This window comes from Podarcis filfolensis (genome assembly GCF_964270895.1).
Source record: "Podarcis filfolensis genome assembly, chromosome: 3".
Lineage (NCBI taxonomy): Eukaryota > Metazoa > Chordata > Lepidosauria > Squamata > Lacertidae > Podarcis > Podarcis filfolensis.
Window position 1 is genome coordinate 84,468,941 of NC_139606.1, and position 19,719 is coordinate 84,488,659.

The window sequence follows — 19,719 nt, forward strand, 5'->3', positions numbered from 1 at the left end:
CTCACAGCTGCAGATTCCTGCATTGCAAGGGGTTGGACTAGATGATCCTCAGGGTCCCTTCCAACTCTTATGATTCTACAAAATATACTTTGGCATAGCTGGAATATAGCCAAGGGTACAAAAGTTAAATTGTTTTGCCCACTTTTGCCTCCAGCCCTGCCCACCACTGGCAGACAGTCTCTGGAAGGTTACCCATGGCCCTGTGTCCCAGTCCTGCTATAAAGGATAGACTACACAAGGCATCATCTCCTGCAAGAGCAGGGATGTAGCAGCCATCTATATAAAGCTGTTATTCTAACATGTACAATTCCTTGTAGGCTAGAGAAGATTGCTGAACCCATCTTCCTCCCCCGGCAAAACCCGGTACAATGATACCTTGGGTTACAGACGCTTCAGGTTACAGACTCTGCTAACCCAGAAATAGTACCTCTGGTTAAGAAAGTTGCTTCAGGATGAGAACAGAAATCACGCGGCAGCAGCAGGAGGCCCCAGTAGCTAAAGTGGTACCTCAGGTTAAGAACAGACCTCCAGAACAAATTATGTTCTTAACCCGAGGTACCACTGTACAATGATCAACTGATCGATGGGCAGAGTGGCTTCAAAGAGCTCTTCAAAACCAGCTTGCCTTCATTGTAACATCATGCAACGCCCACCTAACTGCCCAATTTGGCCCTTGGGATAATGTGTTCCCCACCCCTGCTAATAAACGCTTACAACAGAGCAAGCTTCATTGAACAAAGGGACTTGTAAGTAAACATGCATTGGATTACTCAAATTTGCCTTCCTGATAGCTAATTAAGGAAGTACCTTGTGCTTCTTGCTGTCAAGATTTTATGCTTTATTACAGGCACCTACCTGTAAGTGATGTCCAGGACAAACTACAATTTGGAAAGTTACACTGAACCCTATGACCAGAATCCAACAAGCGTTTGGGCAGTTCAGATAGGACTTAAATGGGTTGAATTGTGTATACCTTCCCTTTCTACAATTAACAATACAGATCTCTTTTCAGTCTTCATTTATGCAAGTTTATAACAGTGGATTTCACAGGTTGATCAGCCAAGGGTGGGGATATTTTTAGACTGCAACAACATTGGCAGAACAAGGCTAAGACACCATATACTGAATTTCCTACCCATTGGAATTTTCTCTTAATGTGGAGCATGGCTGTCAAGTGTAACCTTTGACCTGGAACGTCTTCTGTGTCCTAAGCAGCCTTTTAATGCTTTTTTAATCCTCTGCAGTCCACTGCCATAGTGACAGAGATATTTAAGTCTTGGGGGAGTTAAGTTTTGATTTGAAGTCAAGTTAAGAATCTAGGCCTCATGGTGCACAAGAGCTACTAAAGCTGAACTTCTGTGTGAAGTTACTACTTCTGTCCACATCCCTTCTTGCCCATCATTACTTCCTCATACCATGCCACTCCTTGAAATAAAATCGGAAAGCCTGGAACATTTTGAATTGTGAATTTACACATCATACTTTGTAGCCAAATACGAGGATTTTTGTGTCTCATTGGTACCTTTGCCCTTCAATTTACTTATTATGTGCTCATTTGAGGAAATTAACAAATGGGGCTTTTTCAGTCACAAGACATCTCTTCCCCCTTACATGTATTTATATCAATTTTTTCACATACTTGCCTACCTGTTACCAGAGACTCAATCTGGCTGGTCCATTAAAGCAAATGTAGCACTGCTCCACAATAACTTGTCAGCCCTCACCTAGTATCCACATGCCTGCCTTCTGTCTTATAACCAGTCAGGCTCTGACTCTGCCTGTCATTGGTTCTGGCTGCACCTACTGTTGATCTCTTAGCCTTGAGCCCCAACGGACACCAGTCATCACTGCAGAGACTGAATGGCACTTCAGCTACCTCATTTTGGCTCTATTTAAAATAACGTGTGTTTTTCCTGCCAGAAACCTCTATCCTCATGCAAAGAGTACTAAAACTAAGCTGACACAGGAATAAACTTTTGGCAGTATTTCTACCTGTGAGAAGACTTTTGTGGCAGCAGAGATAGGGAAGGAAAGATAACTAGCTTTCCACAAATAATTGATCTCAAGCCTCCAAAATTGTTCCCCATCTACAAGGTAAAGTATCAAGTTCACCTGGCTCAATGGCAAGAGATACAGCAACTTCTTTCTGCTTAATGTAATGGAACTCCCATTTTTGCCACTTAGATCCATATTTGGCACATCAGATTAAACCATACTGGATAAATCAACTGGATGAGATTTGAGACACTTGTTTGTTTTCACCCCTGGAGGGGGGGGGTGGCCCACAATGAAGCAGCAACTCCTTTAGATTATCCCTCCTGGACACACTTTAAAGGCTATAAAACATGTCCTGGCCACTTATTTGCAGCATAGTTTAAATTTAATAAAATAAAACAGTTGTGTGTCGAGTACCAAAAAATGTTTCCCCTGCCCAATGTCAGCTTGGCAACAAAAGGGTTAATGGGTAAAACTCTAGACTTTTGGGGCAGAGCCAGCAACTCCAGTCCCGCATCCACTTTTGAGAGCATGTGGAGAAAAGGGTAAAAAGATCCAGCCTCTGGGCACCAAACTATCCTGCACCGTACATCTCAGAATTGTTATCTCCTGGCTCAAAAATGAAAATGGCACAGCGAGCTAGACAATACAGTGCAGTTCAGTGCCCCCACCACACCTTGCAGCTTCCAGAACGGCCTACGTGCCACATAGTAAAATGGGAACATGGCACAAAAGAGACTGCAAGGCTCAAGAGGGTCAGAGCCCAGAGCTCAGCCCTGCTGGAAGCAGCACACAAGCCCAGACTCAGGCTGCTTCCTTATGGGTGGCTCTCAGCTTGAACCACGTCTTTTCCACCAACCTTTGCAAAAATCACTGGGGAGTGGGGGGTGGAGAAAAGGACTGGGGTGCACATTCTTTTACTATGAGGATACCCTCTCCCTCACCACCTTGCCTAGAGCAGCAAAGAAACTTGGTTCCAAAGAGAGGTGTTTCAAAAAGGCAATATTTGTGCTTTTCTAAGTTTGCAGCAACAGTAAACCCAAAGAAAGCACCCCAAGAGGGGTTCTGGGACTGTAGTTCATGGCAGTGAGAGGAGGGGATGGTCAAAGAAAAACTAAGCAAAAAGCAAAAACCCAAATGACGCTGGCAAAGGGGGCACCGTCTGAAAGGTCCGACAGTGGGGCAAAAGTACAGGTGGGTATACTGAGCCAGAAAGCAAAAGGGCTGTGATTTAAGAGAGGCTGTTGCCCAGCAGGGCAAGTTCAAAACCTCCACAGTCGGGACTGGTTTTCTGTCGAAGCTGCCAGCTTTCCATTCCAACCATGAAGTTTTGAGGGTGTAGTTCTCTTTTCTTTCTTTTTAATGGAAACTGTAAAAGTCTTGGCCTTGCTATTCCCTTATACGCAGCTCCAGGGTGGTGAGCAGAAGGCAAACCATAGCAAAACAAAAACAAGCTCCAATTTGACTTGATCATAAAGCCTTCTCTCCCCCACAAGCTGTCAGTCAGGGCAGGCATTAGGGACACCTGTACCCTTATCTTGGAAAGGAGTCTCAAGAGCCCCTTGCAAGTCTCCTTCAGCAGAAAGCCTCAGCAGACTTAAAATACTCAGACATTAGGACAGGAGGAAGCTGCCCCTTGCTTCCTCCAAGCCAATCCCAGCAGTGTTTAAGAATCAGCTGGGGTGGGAGGTGTAGAGGATGGGAATTGACGTTTCCCAAATCGACCAGCTCTTTGCTGGGTTCGTGAAATGAGAGAGAGATTCAGCAAGTGCTTGGGGGCGGGGAGGAGCTCAGGGCGTGTCGCTTGCCTGGTGGCCCCTAAACCTTCTGCACGGTGCCCTCGACGGGCACTTTCTTTGCCCGCTTCTTCATGCGGCTGCGGGCATAGACGCGGAGAAAGAGCGCCGTGAAGACCACCGCCACTCCCAGCCCGCCCACCACGGTGACAGCGTGGCCGTAGATGAGACACGACAGGAGGATGGCAAAGGCTTGCCGCAAAGTCATGATGATGGTGAAGACGGCGGCTCCAAACTGGTTGATGGTGTAGAAGATGAAGAGCTGCCCGAAGGCCGAGCAGACCGACAGCAGCACGGCGTGGGCGGCAAACTCCGAGTGGCGGGCCATGAAGCGCACCGACTCCAGCAGGGCGCCCTGCTCCAGCAGCGAGCCCACCGTGAAGAGGCACGAGAAGACGTTGACGCCAAACATCATCTGCACCGAGGACATCTTGTAGGTGAAGAGGGCGTCCTGCCAGTTGGACGTGAAGCTGTCAAAGACAATGTAGCCAGCCAGGAGGACCACGCCGGAGAAGGTGGTGACCGTGGAGAGGTGCTTGTCGTGGGAGCTGGAGAGCAGGAACATGCTGACTCCGACCGAGATGAGGGCTGCTGTCAGGTACTCCCAGTACTCATAGCTCTTGCGGGACACCAGCTTGCCCATCAGCATGACCGGAATCACCTTGGAGGCTTTGGCCAGCACCTGCGTGGGGAAGCTGATGTACTTGAGGGCCTCATACTGGCACCAGCTGCTGAGGATGTTGGAGAGGGAGGCAAAGGAATACTTGTACATGGGAGCGCCGTGACGGGGCTGCTTGATCAGGGCGCAGTAGAGGCCGGCCACGGTGCACGCTAGGATCCGGTTCATGAAGACCAGGAACTGAGAATCCTTGAACTTCTCGCCAGGGTCGGACTCGGTTGCGCCATACGTTCGGGTCATCACCCTCTCCTGGAGGACACCCCATGTCAGGTAGGAGATCTGCAAAGGAAGAGGAAGAAAGGGGGAAATGGAGGGCAACTGCCACAACAAACAGTAAGATAGCATCTTGGAGAATCGGGCGAGCAGGAAGCATGACACTCTTTGGATGCCGCTGACCCAAGCAGCTCATAAAGACGCCCACTTTTGCTATACTGTCAACCTATGCAACAGGAAGCTGAGGGCCAGATCTGACTGAGATTCTCTTTCCACTCCCAAGCAGGATCTAACCAGATCGGTATTGCACTTCATCCCACAGGGACTATTTTCTATGCCGGGCTATGTTAAGACACCACCTACAAAAATTACAGCAGTAAAATGCTAGCTGAGCCACAAGATGCAATGTTTGCCTTGGCATTTCCTATCAGTGCAAACAATCTGAACACCATCTGGTTTATGCTTTGTGAAATGACCATGATGCTATACAGGATTAAATATTTCAGGCACTGAAAAAAGTACATAGCTGGACAGCAGCTGCCACAGAGCACCTGCTTCTGCAGACAGCAGCTTTTAGTGTCCCATCAGGCCTGCAGAATCAACCGTTTTCCTTCTTTGTTTTCTCGGTTGCTTGTAAATGCAGAAGCAGTAATCCAAACACCCTCACCTCAGTAATACGAAAAGTATCATTACTTATGTCCTGTAAATTTGGAATGATCTGAACCAAAGAGAGTTCATGACTTGCCTATGGCCATTCAGCAGGCTTGGTACATAACTAAATCCGCATTAGTTCAGTGCATTAAGAAAATTTCCTTCTCTCTCTCTTTCTTTCAATGTCATTCAAGGACATGCAGCATTTCCTATGTATTTCTTTTATAGGTAGCTATGGGCATAACGCAAGGATGCCAAATAAAGTTCTGCACTTGCTAAACTATGTCACTCTAGGCCCTGTAGCTCATCGTTATTTTGGACTTACAGTTGCTCAAAGAGCCAAATTAACTACAAAATGCCTCTTATCTATCTTCCGTAGAATGAGTGAGATAAGACAAACAAAATTCTAATCCACCTGATACTGACTGAGGAGAAGTTTTTATCTTTCTAAAATAACAGAAATCCCCTAACTGAACCCAGTGTTCTTACTCCAGTTCAAAAATAACTGGGTGATATTCTGACCTCATTATTGCATGAAGGGTACAAACCATGCAATTCTGAAAGCATCATTTAGGTTTTATTTATTATTTTATTAAATTTATATCACACCCTTCCTCCCAAATGAACCCAGGTTCCAATTTAATAACAACCTGCATGCAAGTCTCATGAGAACTGAGATAGTAGCATTGCTTAATGGAAGTTATAGGTCAGGAAGGCTGCATATGTCCCAGTGCACATAAAGCCAGTGCAATGGGTGGGATATTTTAACCTTGCTTGGAAACTTTGCTCAGCTGTGAACTAACCTTTGAGCCAATCCTACTCTCGGTGTAATGCTACCTCTAAACGAGAAGCTCCCAGTCACCACCCCAGACAAGCCAAATCAAAGTGGAGTACTAGCTCTCAGTTCTTTACCTGTAGGCCAGTTGCACAAAACAGCAGCTTAAAGAACTGCCGGGCTGTGGAGGACTCGACAGTCTCGTTCCGAGCTGCTAGCAAGGTATCGTCCTGGTGTACAGATTTGGCCTCGTTGCCAAAGACACATGATTTGATAACTGGAAAGCAAATACCACGACCTAAGAGGGAAAGGAGCAAAAGCACATTAGCCACAACACTGAATCACACCATTTGGGGGCATGGGGGAGGGAGGGAGGGAAGCCACACACATTACAGCTGCCAATGTTGTCCCCACAATCACCACCACATAAAAACTAAGAAGAGCCCTGCTGAATTAGGCCAAAGGCCCAGGATAGTCCCGCATCTTGTTCTCAGAGTGGCCGACCAAGTGCCTGTGGAAAGAATGGCTGTGAGCAGAACTTGAGAGCAGCAGCATTCTTTTCACTTGCGATTCCCATAAACTGGTTCTTGGAAACATACTGCCTCCAACAGTGCCACCATATGTGGTTTCTTGATGGCACTTCCAAACAGATTTACTTGCCTCTTCTCTAGGCCAGTCCTACTCTACTCTGCTCACAGTGCTTGCCCCAGCTAAGAGAAGCCAGACTAACTGAGCTGCAGAAAATCAGAGAGATAGTGATGCAGATCTTATACCCACATTGCCATGGCTATTCCTTGCAAATCTCCCAATTTCCTCAACAGGTAATGGCTACAGATTCTGTGCTTTCTAGCATGATAACACTGACGGAGTGGACACAGTGTTTGAAATTTGCCAGGCGTCGGGAACATTTTGCACCTGGCTATCGGCCACTTGCGACCAAGTGAAGATGCCCGGGCACCAGGATGGCACCTGACGTCTCCGCCATCTCGAGGTGCCTGCCTGGGGATCCTTGTATTGTGACTGTTTTCACACACTAGCAACATACCCCGTAGAATTCTATCCATTGTATTTTATCTGCACAATCAGAATGAATTTCAGGAACCAGAAAGTTGCATTGAAATGTAAATGTAAATAAATAGAAGGCACCTTTTATCATATGTGGTGGACTTGTAAAGTAGTAAAAGAATTATGGGAGATTATATATAATGAACTGAAAAAATTCTTTAAAATAACTTTTTATTTAAAAAAACCCTAAAGCTTTTCTTCTAGGAATTCTAGGCACCGAAATATCAACGGATCAGAAAAGAGTATTAATGTACATGACTACTGCTGCTCGGATGTTACTAGCCCAGAGAAGAATGGCAGATTAAGTTGAAGGACTATGCCAAAATGGCAAAAATGACTGGAAGAATCAGGAAGACCAAAACTTTAATAAGGAAAGGGGAAAATATATAAGTTACCTTAAAAATCATTATAAACAAAATTATTGGTAGAATTGGAATAATACTTGTAGTTTAATGTTGAATTATGGTTCAAATGGAGATTTAATAGATTTGAATTAGTAGAGAAGATGCAGGAGAAAAAAAGTTAACTAAGGATCCACAAAAGGGAAAAGGGAAGTCCAGGGGAATCTATGGAATTCTCTTTTTATTTGGGTTGTTTGACAATTGTTTGTAAATTTCAAAATTTGAAAAACTAAATAAATTTATAAAGAAATACAACTTTTGAGCCATCAGGCCCCAAAATGGCAATGAGGCATTCCGTTTTGGCGACTGCAACCCTGCTTTAAGGAGCCATTTGACACCTAGCTTATATATCTGAGTTTCTAACACTGAGTGAACATACTGATTGCGCACCTAGAAGCTGACGATGATTGCACTCTGGGCAGTTTCAAGTCCAGGATAGCACAGCTGAGGGGCTGCAGAAGATACGATGGGCTCAGAAAGAGCTATCTCAGCTGCAACATCAGGAAACCACTCTGTGTGCATATTCCTACCACTTACCTGTTTCAAGGTAATTTTTCCTCTTAAAGTATTGTATAAGCAAGAAGCCTGGCACCACAATACTTGCATAGCCTGCGGCATTGACCAAAAAGCGAAACAGCCAGAAGTCTCCCCAGGAGTCCTGGTGGACAGCAGGTACCTCTTCATTCGCAGTCACTATGGGGAGAGCAGCCAGCGCAAGAGCCAGGCAGAACCTGCCAAGAAAAAGAGCAGGCCGTAAGCCAAAGGGAATCCCTGGATCCGGCGAAAAGTTTATACAGGCAAGTCTCTCATCACACATGGGCAGCATTCAAGATTCCACCCGTCACGTCCTTCCTCTAGCAACAGGCGAAACCAAGAACCCCAGAAACAAAACGGCTACATCTGTCTTGTACAGGATTCTCACAGCAAATGCTGCAGACGTGCTTGAAGCTTCAAAGCTGAGTGAAGAAATTCTACACATGCAATCCCTATGCCCGTCTGAGGAACTATTGCCTCTCACTTAATCTGGCACGACACCAAGGCAGAGGCCTGTGAGAGCTCCCATTTGTCAGACCTTTGGTCTTTTCAAACACCCTTCCTTGGAGTCAGGGAGAGAGATAAAAGAAATGAAATAAAACAGTAAGGCTGGGATGCAATAGACACAGGCAAACAGAGAACACTCTAAACACCCTCCTTTTGGGATCTCAGACAAGCTGTGCACATTAACATGCACAAACACAGATCTTGGAACAGGCGGATCCTCATGTCCCCTGAGCAGCAAAGTCAGACTGAGGGCTCTGTTGGTACTTACCATGCAGACATTCTATGGGGCAGGAGCGTCCTTGGAATATGGCAGTACATAACTCCCAGACATGTCACAGAACAAGCCTATTAAAAACTATATTCTTACTCAGCATGGGAAGCAGACAACTGGGCTGCTCACTCAAATCTATTACAGAGGAATCGAGCGTATTTTCAGACTTCAGGGCGAGAGCCATTGAGCAGCTGTGTAGTTGTGCAGAAATTCACCACAGACACGTGAAAGAAGGAGCTAATGTCTCCCTGGAGTAGCCACAGTGCAGTTGCGCCACAAAGAGATAACACTCCAAAGAGGAGGCAGATTAATGACCGTGCTGTCAAGCGCCTTTTCATCCCATTAGCGGCAAACAAACCCACAGGGTCTCAACAGGCCTTTTAGCCAGTGACCCTGAATCTGTCAAACTCAAGTTATGCACATTTGGAGGGAGCGTTGTTTTCCGAAACAAGATGGCGAGCTAGAGGTGGGCAGAGAAACTCGGAAGAATAGGTAGCGAGATCAAAGGAGAATATCTGTTACAAACAAGAAGCTATGCAGAGAGAGCACGCTTTAGAAGGCATGAAGAAGACGATCGGTGGCTGCAAACCATGATGGCTATGCTCTGCCTCCATGCAGGCAGGCAGTAATGTTCCTCAGAACTAGTTGCTGGAATCCTCTTCTGCTCGAATCCTGCTTGTTGGTTTCCCACAAGCATCTGGCTGGCCATTGTGAGAACAGGAAACTGGACGAGATGGGCCACTGGCCTGATCCAGCAGGCTCTTCTTCTGTTCTTATGCAGGCCCCGCCCCCCCACTGCCACCGTGATTCCCGAGCCTAAAAGGCACCGCTGACACATTTCTAAGTTGTCCCCCTGCAACTGCGAGAGACAGAAGCCCTGTTTGTTAATTTACCTCACATGGTTAGAATCGTGTGAGGGAGAGTGGGGTCAAGCACAATAGCTCTGCTGAGTCACCACCCCCACAGCTGAACATTTCTCGGAGGGCAAATGTCTGCAGCGAGGAGCCGGAGCCACCGATGTAGACGTGAAACTCGCACAAAGGCAGCAGGTTCCCTGCAGCAGATGTCTGCGCTCCAACATGTGAAGGGTGACAGGGACCAGCACTGTGATGTGATGCAGCTAGCACATGCATCCCTATTCTTCCCTTCGCTGTTCGAGGAGCATACTGCCCGAAGGCTAGTCCTTCCATCTCCAGCTGAAGGCAGAATAGTAAATTCTTCACTTGTGCCACCTTTTTCTGGACACCATGGAATCACAACTATCATAGATGCATGCTTATTCAGAAGCAAGTCTCAATATGTTGTGCAGAGCTTCCTTCCATAGGATTCCAGCCTAATGAAAGGTTGAGCCGTTACTCAAATCTAGTAAAGCTTCCAAGGCAGAATTAATACCCTCTTGCTGACAACTTCAACCCTCTAACTCAAAGAGTTTCTCAAACTGAGGTCCTCAGCTGCTGTTGGACTAGAACCCCCACCATCTCTGACCACTGGTTCTGCTAGCTAGGGATGATGGGAGTCGTGGTCCAACAACAGCTGAGGAGCCCAGTTTGAATAATTCTGTTAACTGTTTCCCCATCCTCTCTCTTTCTACCCACCAACTGCCTTGGACAGGCATGGGCCAGCGCAAGATCTTTTGCAAGATATGAAACCACAGAAAACCGGTTTTGAGTAAGTTCAAAGAGGCTCTGAAACAGCCCTCTGAGGTCAGTTTCAAAGCATTGCCCTCTTGCATCGTTTGTTCATGCTGTGGCAAGCACTACCCAAATTACAGAAATAATTGTTAGAAAAATTTCCACACCTCGTTGCATCAAACTGTAGTCCAGGCACCCAGGAATTTCAAATATCTTTTTTTTCCCAAGCCATGAATATATTATACTCTGGTGGTTTCCAGATAAATGTAAAAAACTACAGCCATTTTTGGACAAGGACAGCCTGGCTATGATGATTCATTCATTGGTAACCACAAGACTCAATTATTGCAATGTCCCCTGTCTGAAGGCTCCAGCTGGCACAAAATGTTGCAGTTAGATGGTTGGTGGGGTCATATTACCACCAGCACATCACCCCCGTGCTTAATGGTTGCACTAGCTGCCCACGTGCTACCAGGGCACATTCAGGGTTCCTAGACAACTTTACTTAAGGACCATTTGACACCAAACCCGGAGGTCTTCAGGGGAGTCTCTGTTAGTGATCCCTCATGGCTCAGACACATCACCAGGAGCCATGTATTCTGTGGATTCCCCTCCCACCCAGCTGAACTCAGACAATACCCTTCTTTATTGAACTTCACACACCTGATCACTGAAGAAGAAAATCAGCAGGCATTTTAAATAATTTTATGGAGAATTTATGACACAGTACTAGCTTTTGAAAATACTATTCCCTTGTGTGGTCAGGACTCTCAGGCCGTAGACTTTTCAGCAAGGAGGCAAGAGATTGCTTATGTTTGATTTGCCTATTTCACTCCCAAGTAAGTCATAATCCCTAAATATATCACTGGTCCTGGTATCCCCTGTGTGATTAGCCACTTAGAGGGAAACTGGTTCAAATCAATTTCAGCCTGGCTTAATTCAACTGCTTTGGGCCAGGGCAGGAGTGCTGTTATTACTGGCTCTCAGAGAAAAAGGAATAAACCAGCCAAGGAACAGTTCTCTTTCCTGCTTTGGTTCACAGCTCCCTGGCCCGTGAGCAGGGCCAGATTTAGGTTTGATGAAGCCCTAAGCTACTGAAGGTAATGGGGCCCTTTATATGTCCAGCTGTCCTTCGTCAACAACAAATTGTCGCTGTTTTTTGTGTTGAATATATGCTATATGGTAATTTATGGACCTAATAGGTATCTAAAGCCATTTGCACATAAAAAATATGTATTTTGTCAAAGTAATTGTTGATCTGAAATACAATTAAGAAGTATATTAATAGTAAAATAAATATTCAAGGTCAAGGTCAAGGTACCCCTGCCCGTACGGGCCAGTCTTGACAGACTCTAGGGTTGTGCGCCCATCTCACTTAAGAGGCCGGGGGCCAGCGCTGTCCGCAGACACTTCCGGGTCACGTGGCCAGCGTGACGAAGCTGCTCTGGCGAGCCAGAGCCGCACACGGAAACGCCGTTAAAATAAATATTAAGCTCTAACTGTATGTACCGTATTTTTCGCTCTATAACTCGCACATAGTTTTTAGAGGAGGAAAATCTGTAGGCATGCCACCCGTAGGCATTTCCTCCATAACACGCACAGACATTTCCCCTTACTTTCTAGGAGGAAAAAAGTGAGTGCTATGGTGCAAAAAATACGGTAGGTTTTATTTTATTTGTTTTATACCTTATATTTTGGAAATGTACATCCAGGGTTTTTTCCCTTTAAATTGTTTTGGGGCCCCCAAGAGAGTGGGGCCCCAAGCTATAGCTTGTTTAGCTTATATGTAAATCTGGCACTGCCTGTGAGGCACTTCCACCCTGTGTTTCTCCCTCCCAGCTTCAGACAAGGCAGCTAGTGTTACAGGTGAGCTCTCACTTCTGCCAGGCAAGCAAAACCAGCACCAGTGCTAGGAATGAAAGAAGCTTTCATAGCTTCAAACCCACAAAGAAACCAGGAAGTCGGAGCTCATATATACCTCTACTGTTCCCTTTCACATTGGACAGACGTGCTTTTGACACGCACCCCACCCCCACGGATAGGCGGCTCTCTACTAGGGCAAGAGCGGTCTGGGACAAAGCCCCCTTTGGCAGACCTTTCCATTTCAGTTCCTCCAGCAAAATGGTTCTAAAGCAGGAGTACAAATCCCCACAGACCTCTGTTCTCAATGCTAGTGACAAGAAAGCCACAAGAAAGTGGAGCACAAAAAGATCATGGGAGCAAATGCCCTTCACCCTTCAATTGCATTTCTCCTGCAGCTACAGTTCTGTGGGCCTTAAGAGATTCCTCCCTTCTTTGGATCCACAGTCAGAATTACTTGGCAAGTATTTGCATCTATTAGGCTTCTATGACATACTGTCTCACAATTAGGGTGGTTAGGGAGTGGCAAAAGGGCACATTTACGGCCAACCTATTTAGAGGAAAGGCCATAGCTTAGAGAACCTGCTGCTCAGCATCTCCAGGTAGGACAGGAGAAATGTGCCATCTGACATTCTGGAGAGCCACTGCCAGTCAGTGTAGACAATACTGATCTAGACAGAAAAATGATCCGACTTGGTATAGGGCAGCTTCCAATGTTCTTTTGTTCCACATGTATACCGTATTGGCTCAAATATAAGCCACACTTTTTTTCCAAATTCTGACTGTGAAAAGTTAAAGTGCATCCTATATTCGGAACCAAGTGCTGTGCGCCCGGCTCCCAGCACTACGCCCTGAAGGGGGGGCGGGGGGGCGGTGGTGGCTTGAGGAGGAAGTGCCGTGAAGCAGGCATGCAGCATGCTCAGAACCGAGCCCCCGCCCTCTGCTCAGGGCAACAGTGTCGGGAGGCGGGCTGCACCCACAAAGAAGCCTTGGATTTTAAAGGTGCGGCTTATTTGCGGATGCAGCTTGTATTCAGACCAATAAAGTGCATGGACTGAAATTTGCTTTAGCGAGTGCAAGTGTGGAACCAGGGGAATATTGCACAGATTGCATTACACTATTTATCAGCTTTCAAATCAAGCTTGAGGAGGCAGGCATTCACCTCCCTTAACATAACTGCCAATGCTTGCCTTGGACCCAGGAGCTCCTGATTCCAGGGTGAGGGACATTCACTGTGCATGGTTTTTTTCCCCCTGCAGAGGAAACTTTAGGGACCAGCTCCCACCCACAGCTTATGTCTCGCTTGAGGGCTCCCACTTCTAAGTATTTGGTCTCTGCAGGTGATATAGTGATGTGCATGCAGACAACACAAAAATTTAGTGCAGCATCTCATTCTTGCTCTCACTTCTGCGTTCAAGGGCCAGAAGTAAAGCATCCAGGAGCCTAGTACATGGTGCTGAATCACATTTCTGACACTTATCAGTCAATCCTAGTTACCAGGAGGCAATCACTACTTGACACTGCTGATCTAACAGTTAGAAAATTACAAGCTGGTATTTGTTAGCTCTCTTAACCAGCAAATAATAAAAACAATTTGAAAACCAAAGGAAAGCTAAAGGCAAATCTCAGCCACAGCGACAAGAAAATGTTATGAAAAATAAAGCTCTTCCTATGACTGGCATATCTAGCCTAAGGGCTTCCCAGAACACAGAAGCAAGAATAGCAGAGGCTGCTGATCAGCCAGTCTTCGGAGTTCACTAGGAGAACAAACAAGTCACATTTGCCTGTCAAGCAATCATTAAATTTGCAGAGCAGCACACTTCTGGGCAGCGTCACCACAAGACACTGAAGCTCGCTTATGAACCATGAACTGGAATTTAATCACATATAAATGCCCCCAAATAGTTTATTACTCTTATTTCATATTACAATGTAAAATGCCCCCAAATAGTGACTGATTTAGATAATAGACACTTTTCATTGTTTAAACATATTCTAAATATTTCTACTGGATCCCAAGAAATCCAGAGCTCAGAAAGCACTATTTGCAAGCCTCAGAGAAACTCACAGGGCTACTTGCTATGTAGAGCAGTCAGGGTAAGGATCCTGGTGCAAAAAGATCCACAGGGATTGTTTGGGCAGTTGTCAGCTTAGAACTCTGGAAGCTGAAGGAATGTCATAATTATAGTGAAGGCTGAATTTCTAGGCTTGCCTACATCTAACTAAACTTCTTTAACATATCAAACTGTTAATGATTCACCCACTAAAATGAAATTTACAACAACAACAAAAGGCACCCTAGTTTCAGGGCATTTTAAACTACTGGCCATGAAGTATTGTTGGACCAGTTAAGCAGAGTGGAAGAAATACAAATTGTTATTGCCCTTTGGCGGCTTTTTCTTTCAATATAACAATATCAGAGAATGGCGATGGGGAGATTTTCATTTGCTACTTAATTTTTTTTTGTGGGAATCTATTTAATATTCAATGAAACATTGGGATAACCTGCAGATTTGGATTGTGGTATCATCTCTAAATTGACAACACAGCACTATCTTTCATATCTATCTAATCTAATAGCAATGGTCTTAGTGTTTACACCCATGCTTAGAGGCTATTTTGGCATAGATTCACCCATTACAAGGTGAATCCAGACAAGATGATTACAGCAAGTGGGCGATGTGATTTGGGGATGTGTTTTTGGATGGTGTCTCAATGTCCCTCAAAGAACAAATATTCTGCTTCGGAGTACTCCTGGACCTGGCTTTGCTGATAGATGCACATTTGTGGTCCAGCTCAAAAAGAGGACAGGACACCTGCAACATTACTAGTGTGTAGAAGAGAAAATGTCAGGTGTCAAGCTACTCCTTCTGAGATTCCCTACTCCACAACTATTAAAAGTATAAGAGCTGTGGTCTCTTTTACACATGGCTGCTCTAAGCTTCGGCCAGAGACTTTTTTCATTAATAACCAATATGTGAACTGCATCCCTTCCTGGAAAACAAGGCCCTAGCAACCATCATTCGTGTATTTTTTAAACTCTGAAGTTTGACTACTGCAAATAAACTACAAATGAGGCTGCCTTTTAAGACTGGAAATGTCAGCTTGTACAAAATGCAAAAGTCTATGATCTAATTGGAGTCAAAAATTGAGAGCATACGGCACCTGCGTTCTGCAATACTGATTATCAGGTTCTGGGCACAATTCAAACTGAATGTGATAACTGAACAAGTCCTATGTAGCTTGTGTCCTCCACAAGCCTTTTTTACTCAAGATTTTTAGGTGTAGCTCTGCTCCATATTCCATAAAACTGTGACTGGGGTTGTTGTTGTTTAGTCATTTAGTCGTGTCCGACTCTTCGTGACCCCATGGACCAGAGCACAGAGAACTGTGACTGTGGTAAGGAGCAAGATTGTTCTTAGGAAGAACATCCACTTGAAGTAATTTATCCTAAAAGACACCTGCCTAAGCCTGTGCAGCTCCACATTTTTTTAAGGAAAAGAGGTAATATTTTTGTTTAGCTAAGCTTTGGCAGATTTTTTTTCCCAACTTCAGTTTTGAATGTTTTTAATTTTTTATTGTATATTTGTACAGCCAACCACCTGATAGCTCCATGTGTTTACAAACTGCAGCAAGAACCCCAGTCAGCAAATTAAGGAAACTGTTAATCTCAGTTTCCAATTCAAGATGCTGATACTGACCTTTAACATCAGTCAGCAACACTGTGCCCACGGGTGCCAGTGTGCCCGCCAATACCTGCTATGGTTCCTGTGAAGGGTCTCAGTATATACCAGTAAATCCTCATAAATCCACAATGCAAGAGAGACTGTTAGTTCTTTGTGCTCCATCCTTGTTTACACTGGCTCCGCTTCTTAGTCATTGAACTTGCTCTCTTAAACATGCTCATGTTTCACTAGATACTAGGAGTTGACCCTCCTATCCATTCTGAACAGAGGAGAGGTACAAAGAGTTCCATTTGTGAATAAGCATGGCAGTGGCTGAAGTAGGCTCCTTTTTCAATTGATGAGGCAACTGATTCTGTGGTCTGTCAAATCCCATTACGAACTGACTGGCCTTCATAAAGTGGCACTCTGTAGAGCAAGGATGGAGAGGCTGTAGTCCCCTAAGTATCACTGGACTCCAGCTTCCAGGCAACGGTCATGGATGATGGGAGTTACAGCCCAGAACCACCTTGAAGGCCATGGGTTCCCCATCCCTGCAGTGGATAACTTCATAAGATGTGTTATAAGTACTAATGAAATTGTCACCTTTGAGCTTTGAATTTTTTAGTTATTTCAGATGCACTTACCATTTGCACACTCAAGCTGATACAAACAGAGCAAAATGCTTCCCTTACACTTTAAATCTGGATTCTTAACTATACTGACTACTATTCTCACACAAATGATCACATCCTGTTACTCTAGCGTCATAATCCTCAAACAACTCCCACCATAAATTCCTTACACAAAACTGCCACTGCGGATAGAATTCCCATTTTACCTGTTAAGTGTGAATGAAGAAAGCGAAATGAGGACAAGCATCCTTACCATTTACTGTGATTATGGTAAGGTAAAAAAAAAAAGCATTAAAGAATTATTGACTTGCATTAAAATTGGATACACGCCATTAAAACATAGAGCCCGTGAGTTACTTCAGATTAATCCATTCAGATTTTAGCTATGAAATCATCCACACAATGATTTTCACTTACTGCATCGTATGAAGCATCAAATTTCCTGGTAAGCAGAGTTGGACTGGAGCCTTAGTTTTAAAAGACACCCAATTAAGTAGGTATAGATTGAAGCCCAATGCCTCTATGTAATCTACTAGGCTACTAAGGCAACCTTGATACCAATTCGATGTCAACATGAAACCAACTACGTGGCCTTGGATAAATCATGATTTCAAAGTCAAGTTGCTCAGCGGGTGGAGCTAGCACTGGCCTGCCTCGCAGGGTTGTCCTGCGGCCGATCCAGGAAAAAAGGTACTTTGCTACTAAGAAGTAAAAAATCCCATTGATATAAATGGGACTAACTCCCCTAGTAAAGGGATAAAGACGTCCACCTGGAAACATACCAGGCATTTATAACCTCCCACAGCTGCTTCAAACCCAGGATCAGATCGTACTGTATATCGAGTCTTGCTGGATCCCCCCCTCCCCCCAGATTTCATTTCTATCCGACTCCTCGGTCTCCGCCTGAACCCGGACGAGGCAAGCGAGACAAATCCGCCTTTCCGAGAGCTTGGAAGGGGAAACCGAGCTCTTCCCGAGAGCCAGCCCCATCTTTGATTCCCGTTTCCTCCAGAGGCACCCAAGACTAGCGAGGGGCTCTTCTGCCCGCTCCTCCATGCATCTCTCCCGCCTGACCCACAGCATCCTCCCCGCCCCAGCCCGGAGCCTCCGAAGATGCCGGTAGGCGCCTCCCGCCTTCCCCCCGCTGGTCGCGGGCCCGACAGCGCGGGAGGGGACGGCCGCCTCATCCCCGGCGCAGAGAAGCGTCTCCCGTCCCGGAAGCCTCTTCCCCCCGCCCCGCGCTCCGGGGTTAGCCCACCTGCGGCCCATGATGCCGGCCGGGCCGGTGCGCTCCGCTCCCCCGCCACTTCGCTGCTCCGAGCCCGGCCGCGCCTCCCTCCCGGCGCCACAGGGCCAGGAACCGGCCGCTCGCCCCAGCCGAGCAGGGACTCCGGGGCTCCCACAGCGCCGCCTGCCGGTCTGGAGGCCCCGTCTCCGCGCGGCAATGGATTCCCTTCCGAAGAAGGGGGGGAAGCCTACAAGTTCCCGCCCATGTTTGACTAAGGGGAGGAAGCCGGCGACAGGCGAAAAGGACCCATAAATCCGTTTGAGAGCTAGGCCGCCGGCCCAGAACCTGGAGGGCAACGTTTCTTGGAAGAGTGACCGTGAAGTTTGCAAAAAGGTGCGAAGGGCTTCCCCTCCACCCTGAGGAGCCACGTGAGGTGAAAGGAAGAACTTCAATTTCAGGAATTATTCTCTTTTCACTAGCAAATATACGCTCCTGCGGAGAGCTGTGGGCTCCTTTCGGACAGGACAATGCCCTGTGGAAAAGCAAGTGAACGTGGAAGCCACCCCTAAAAAGCCTCATTCACTACGGTTTCAGCCACACGTCTCCAAGCCACAGGATTTGCTCTCCGTATATGGCCGGAAGCACTGTTCTTCAGGCAGTCTGCGTGCTTCATCTCTAGATTAACAGTCAATGAAGCATGGCATTCCTCCACTCTTACTTCCCGATTTTTTTAAAAGGACACTTCTATGTTTTTCAAATAGTTACTTTTTTCTTCAGGTTTTTCAACCAGAGAAAACTCAGATGCCTTCATACTCTCAGCTGCTACATTTGCCAGTATCAGGGTCCAACAACAAAACTTGGGGCGACAGTTGTGGGTAACTTGTGGTCTTCTGAGACTGCATCATTCCTGTACATTTGCTACGCTGCCTGAGGCTAGTTGGAGAGTTGAACTACTAGAGAACAAGTTACCCAACTGGCACAAACCCAAAAGTGAAGGAAACAATTTGCTTCTCTTGAGTTCACCTGTCACCTTCCCTGCCAGCTATGTGGAAAAACAGATACAGTACATATTTGAACCTGGTGATGGCACTCCCTTGCCCCATATACCCATTCTAGGTAACAAAACTGCCTGCCTTAGGGTGAACTAAGAGTTTCCAAACTCTATGATTAATTTAGGTCATGGTTAGGCAAACTAAGGCCTGGGGGCTGGATCCGGCCCAATTGCCTTCTAAATCCAGCCTGTGGATGGTCCAGGAATCAGTGTGTTTTTACATGAGTAGAATGTGTCCTTTTATTTAAAATGCATCTCTGGGCTATTTGTGGGGCATAGGAATTCATTTCTTTATTTCTTTCTTTTCAAAATATAGTCTGCCTCCCCCCACAAGGTCTGAGGGACAGTGAACTGGCCCCCTGCTGAATAAGTTTGCTGACCCCTGCACAAAGCTATCCATCTCAGACAGTGTGTGAGCCCAGTTCTCCAGAACGAAAATTCTCTTTGCTAGACTGGAATGTCTTATTGCGTAATCTGTGTCCAAAAAGTCTTTTGCAAATGTTCTACCACTTCCTAAGAATGCATTTTCATTCATAACATCTTGCCATTTGTTTTCTAACCACAAACAATAAATAAGACGCCTGCCTGTATTTTAGACATGTCCAGTTTTATTTGTCTTTTATCCTGTTAACTTGCTTTGCAACTTCTGTTTAAAGTGATTTAACAAATGCAAGTAAAGACAACCAATTAATATTATCCATAAATTTGGTAGACTTGAATTACAAAACTCTTCACTTTATAACTGAAAGGTAGCCTTACATCCCA

General features: G+C 45.7%; 1 protein-coding gene across 3 annotated transcripts; it reads right to left on the reverse strand.

Moving 5' to 3' along the window:
- Nucleotides 1-2,358: 2,358 nt before the first annotated feature.
- Nucleotides 2,359-18,963, reverse strand: SLC35B2 (solute carrier family 35 member B2). Of its 3 annotated transcripts, none has more exons than XM_083604562.1 (4): nt 17,934-18,963; nt 8,113-8,306; nt 6,247-6,407; nt 2,359-4,749 (listed from the first exon to the last, which is right to left on the reverse strand). In XM_083604562.1, the coding sequence occupies exons 1-4, from the start codon at nt 17,942-17,944 to the stop codon at nt 3,814-3,816; spliced, it is 1,302 nt and encodes a 433-aa protein (XP_083460688.1). In that variant the 5' UTR covers nt 17,945-18,963; the 3' UTR covers nt 2,359-3,813. The 3 variants fall into 3 exon arrangements, with proteins under 3 accessions (XP_083460688.1, XP_083460686.1, XP_083460687.1); XM_083604560.1 differs by lacking the exon at nt 17,934-18,963 and adding an exon at nt 16,135-17,087; XM_083604561.1 differs by lacking the exon at nt 17,934-18,963 and adding an exon at nt 8,885-9,431.
- Between the last annotated feature and the right edge of the window lie 756 nt (nt 18,964-19,719).

Bases quoted from the DNA above. Each gene is read 5' to 3' on its own strand.
- SLC35B2 (XM_083604560.1), bottom strand. From the start codon at position 16,226: ATGGAGCACAAAGAACTAACAGTCTCTCTTGCATTGTGGATTTATGAG. The intron at 8,307-16,134 runs GTATTGGCGGGC...TTTTCTTGGCAG, and splicing joins CTTCACAGGAACCATAGCAG to GTTCTGCCTGGCTCTTGCGC. The intron at 6,408-8,112 runs GTAAGTGGTAGG...TTTCCCTCTTAG, and splicing joins GAAAAATTACCTTGAAACAG to GTCGTGGTATTTGCTTTCCA.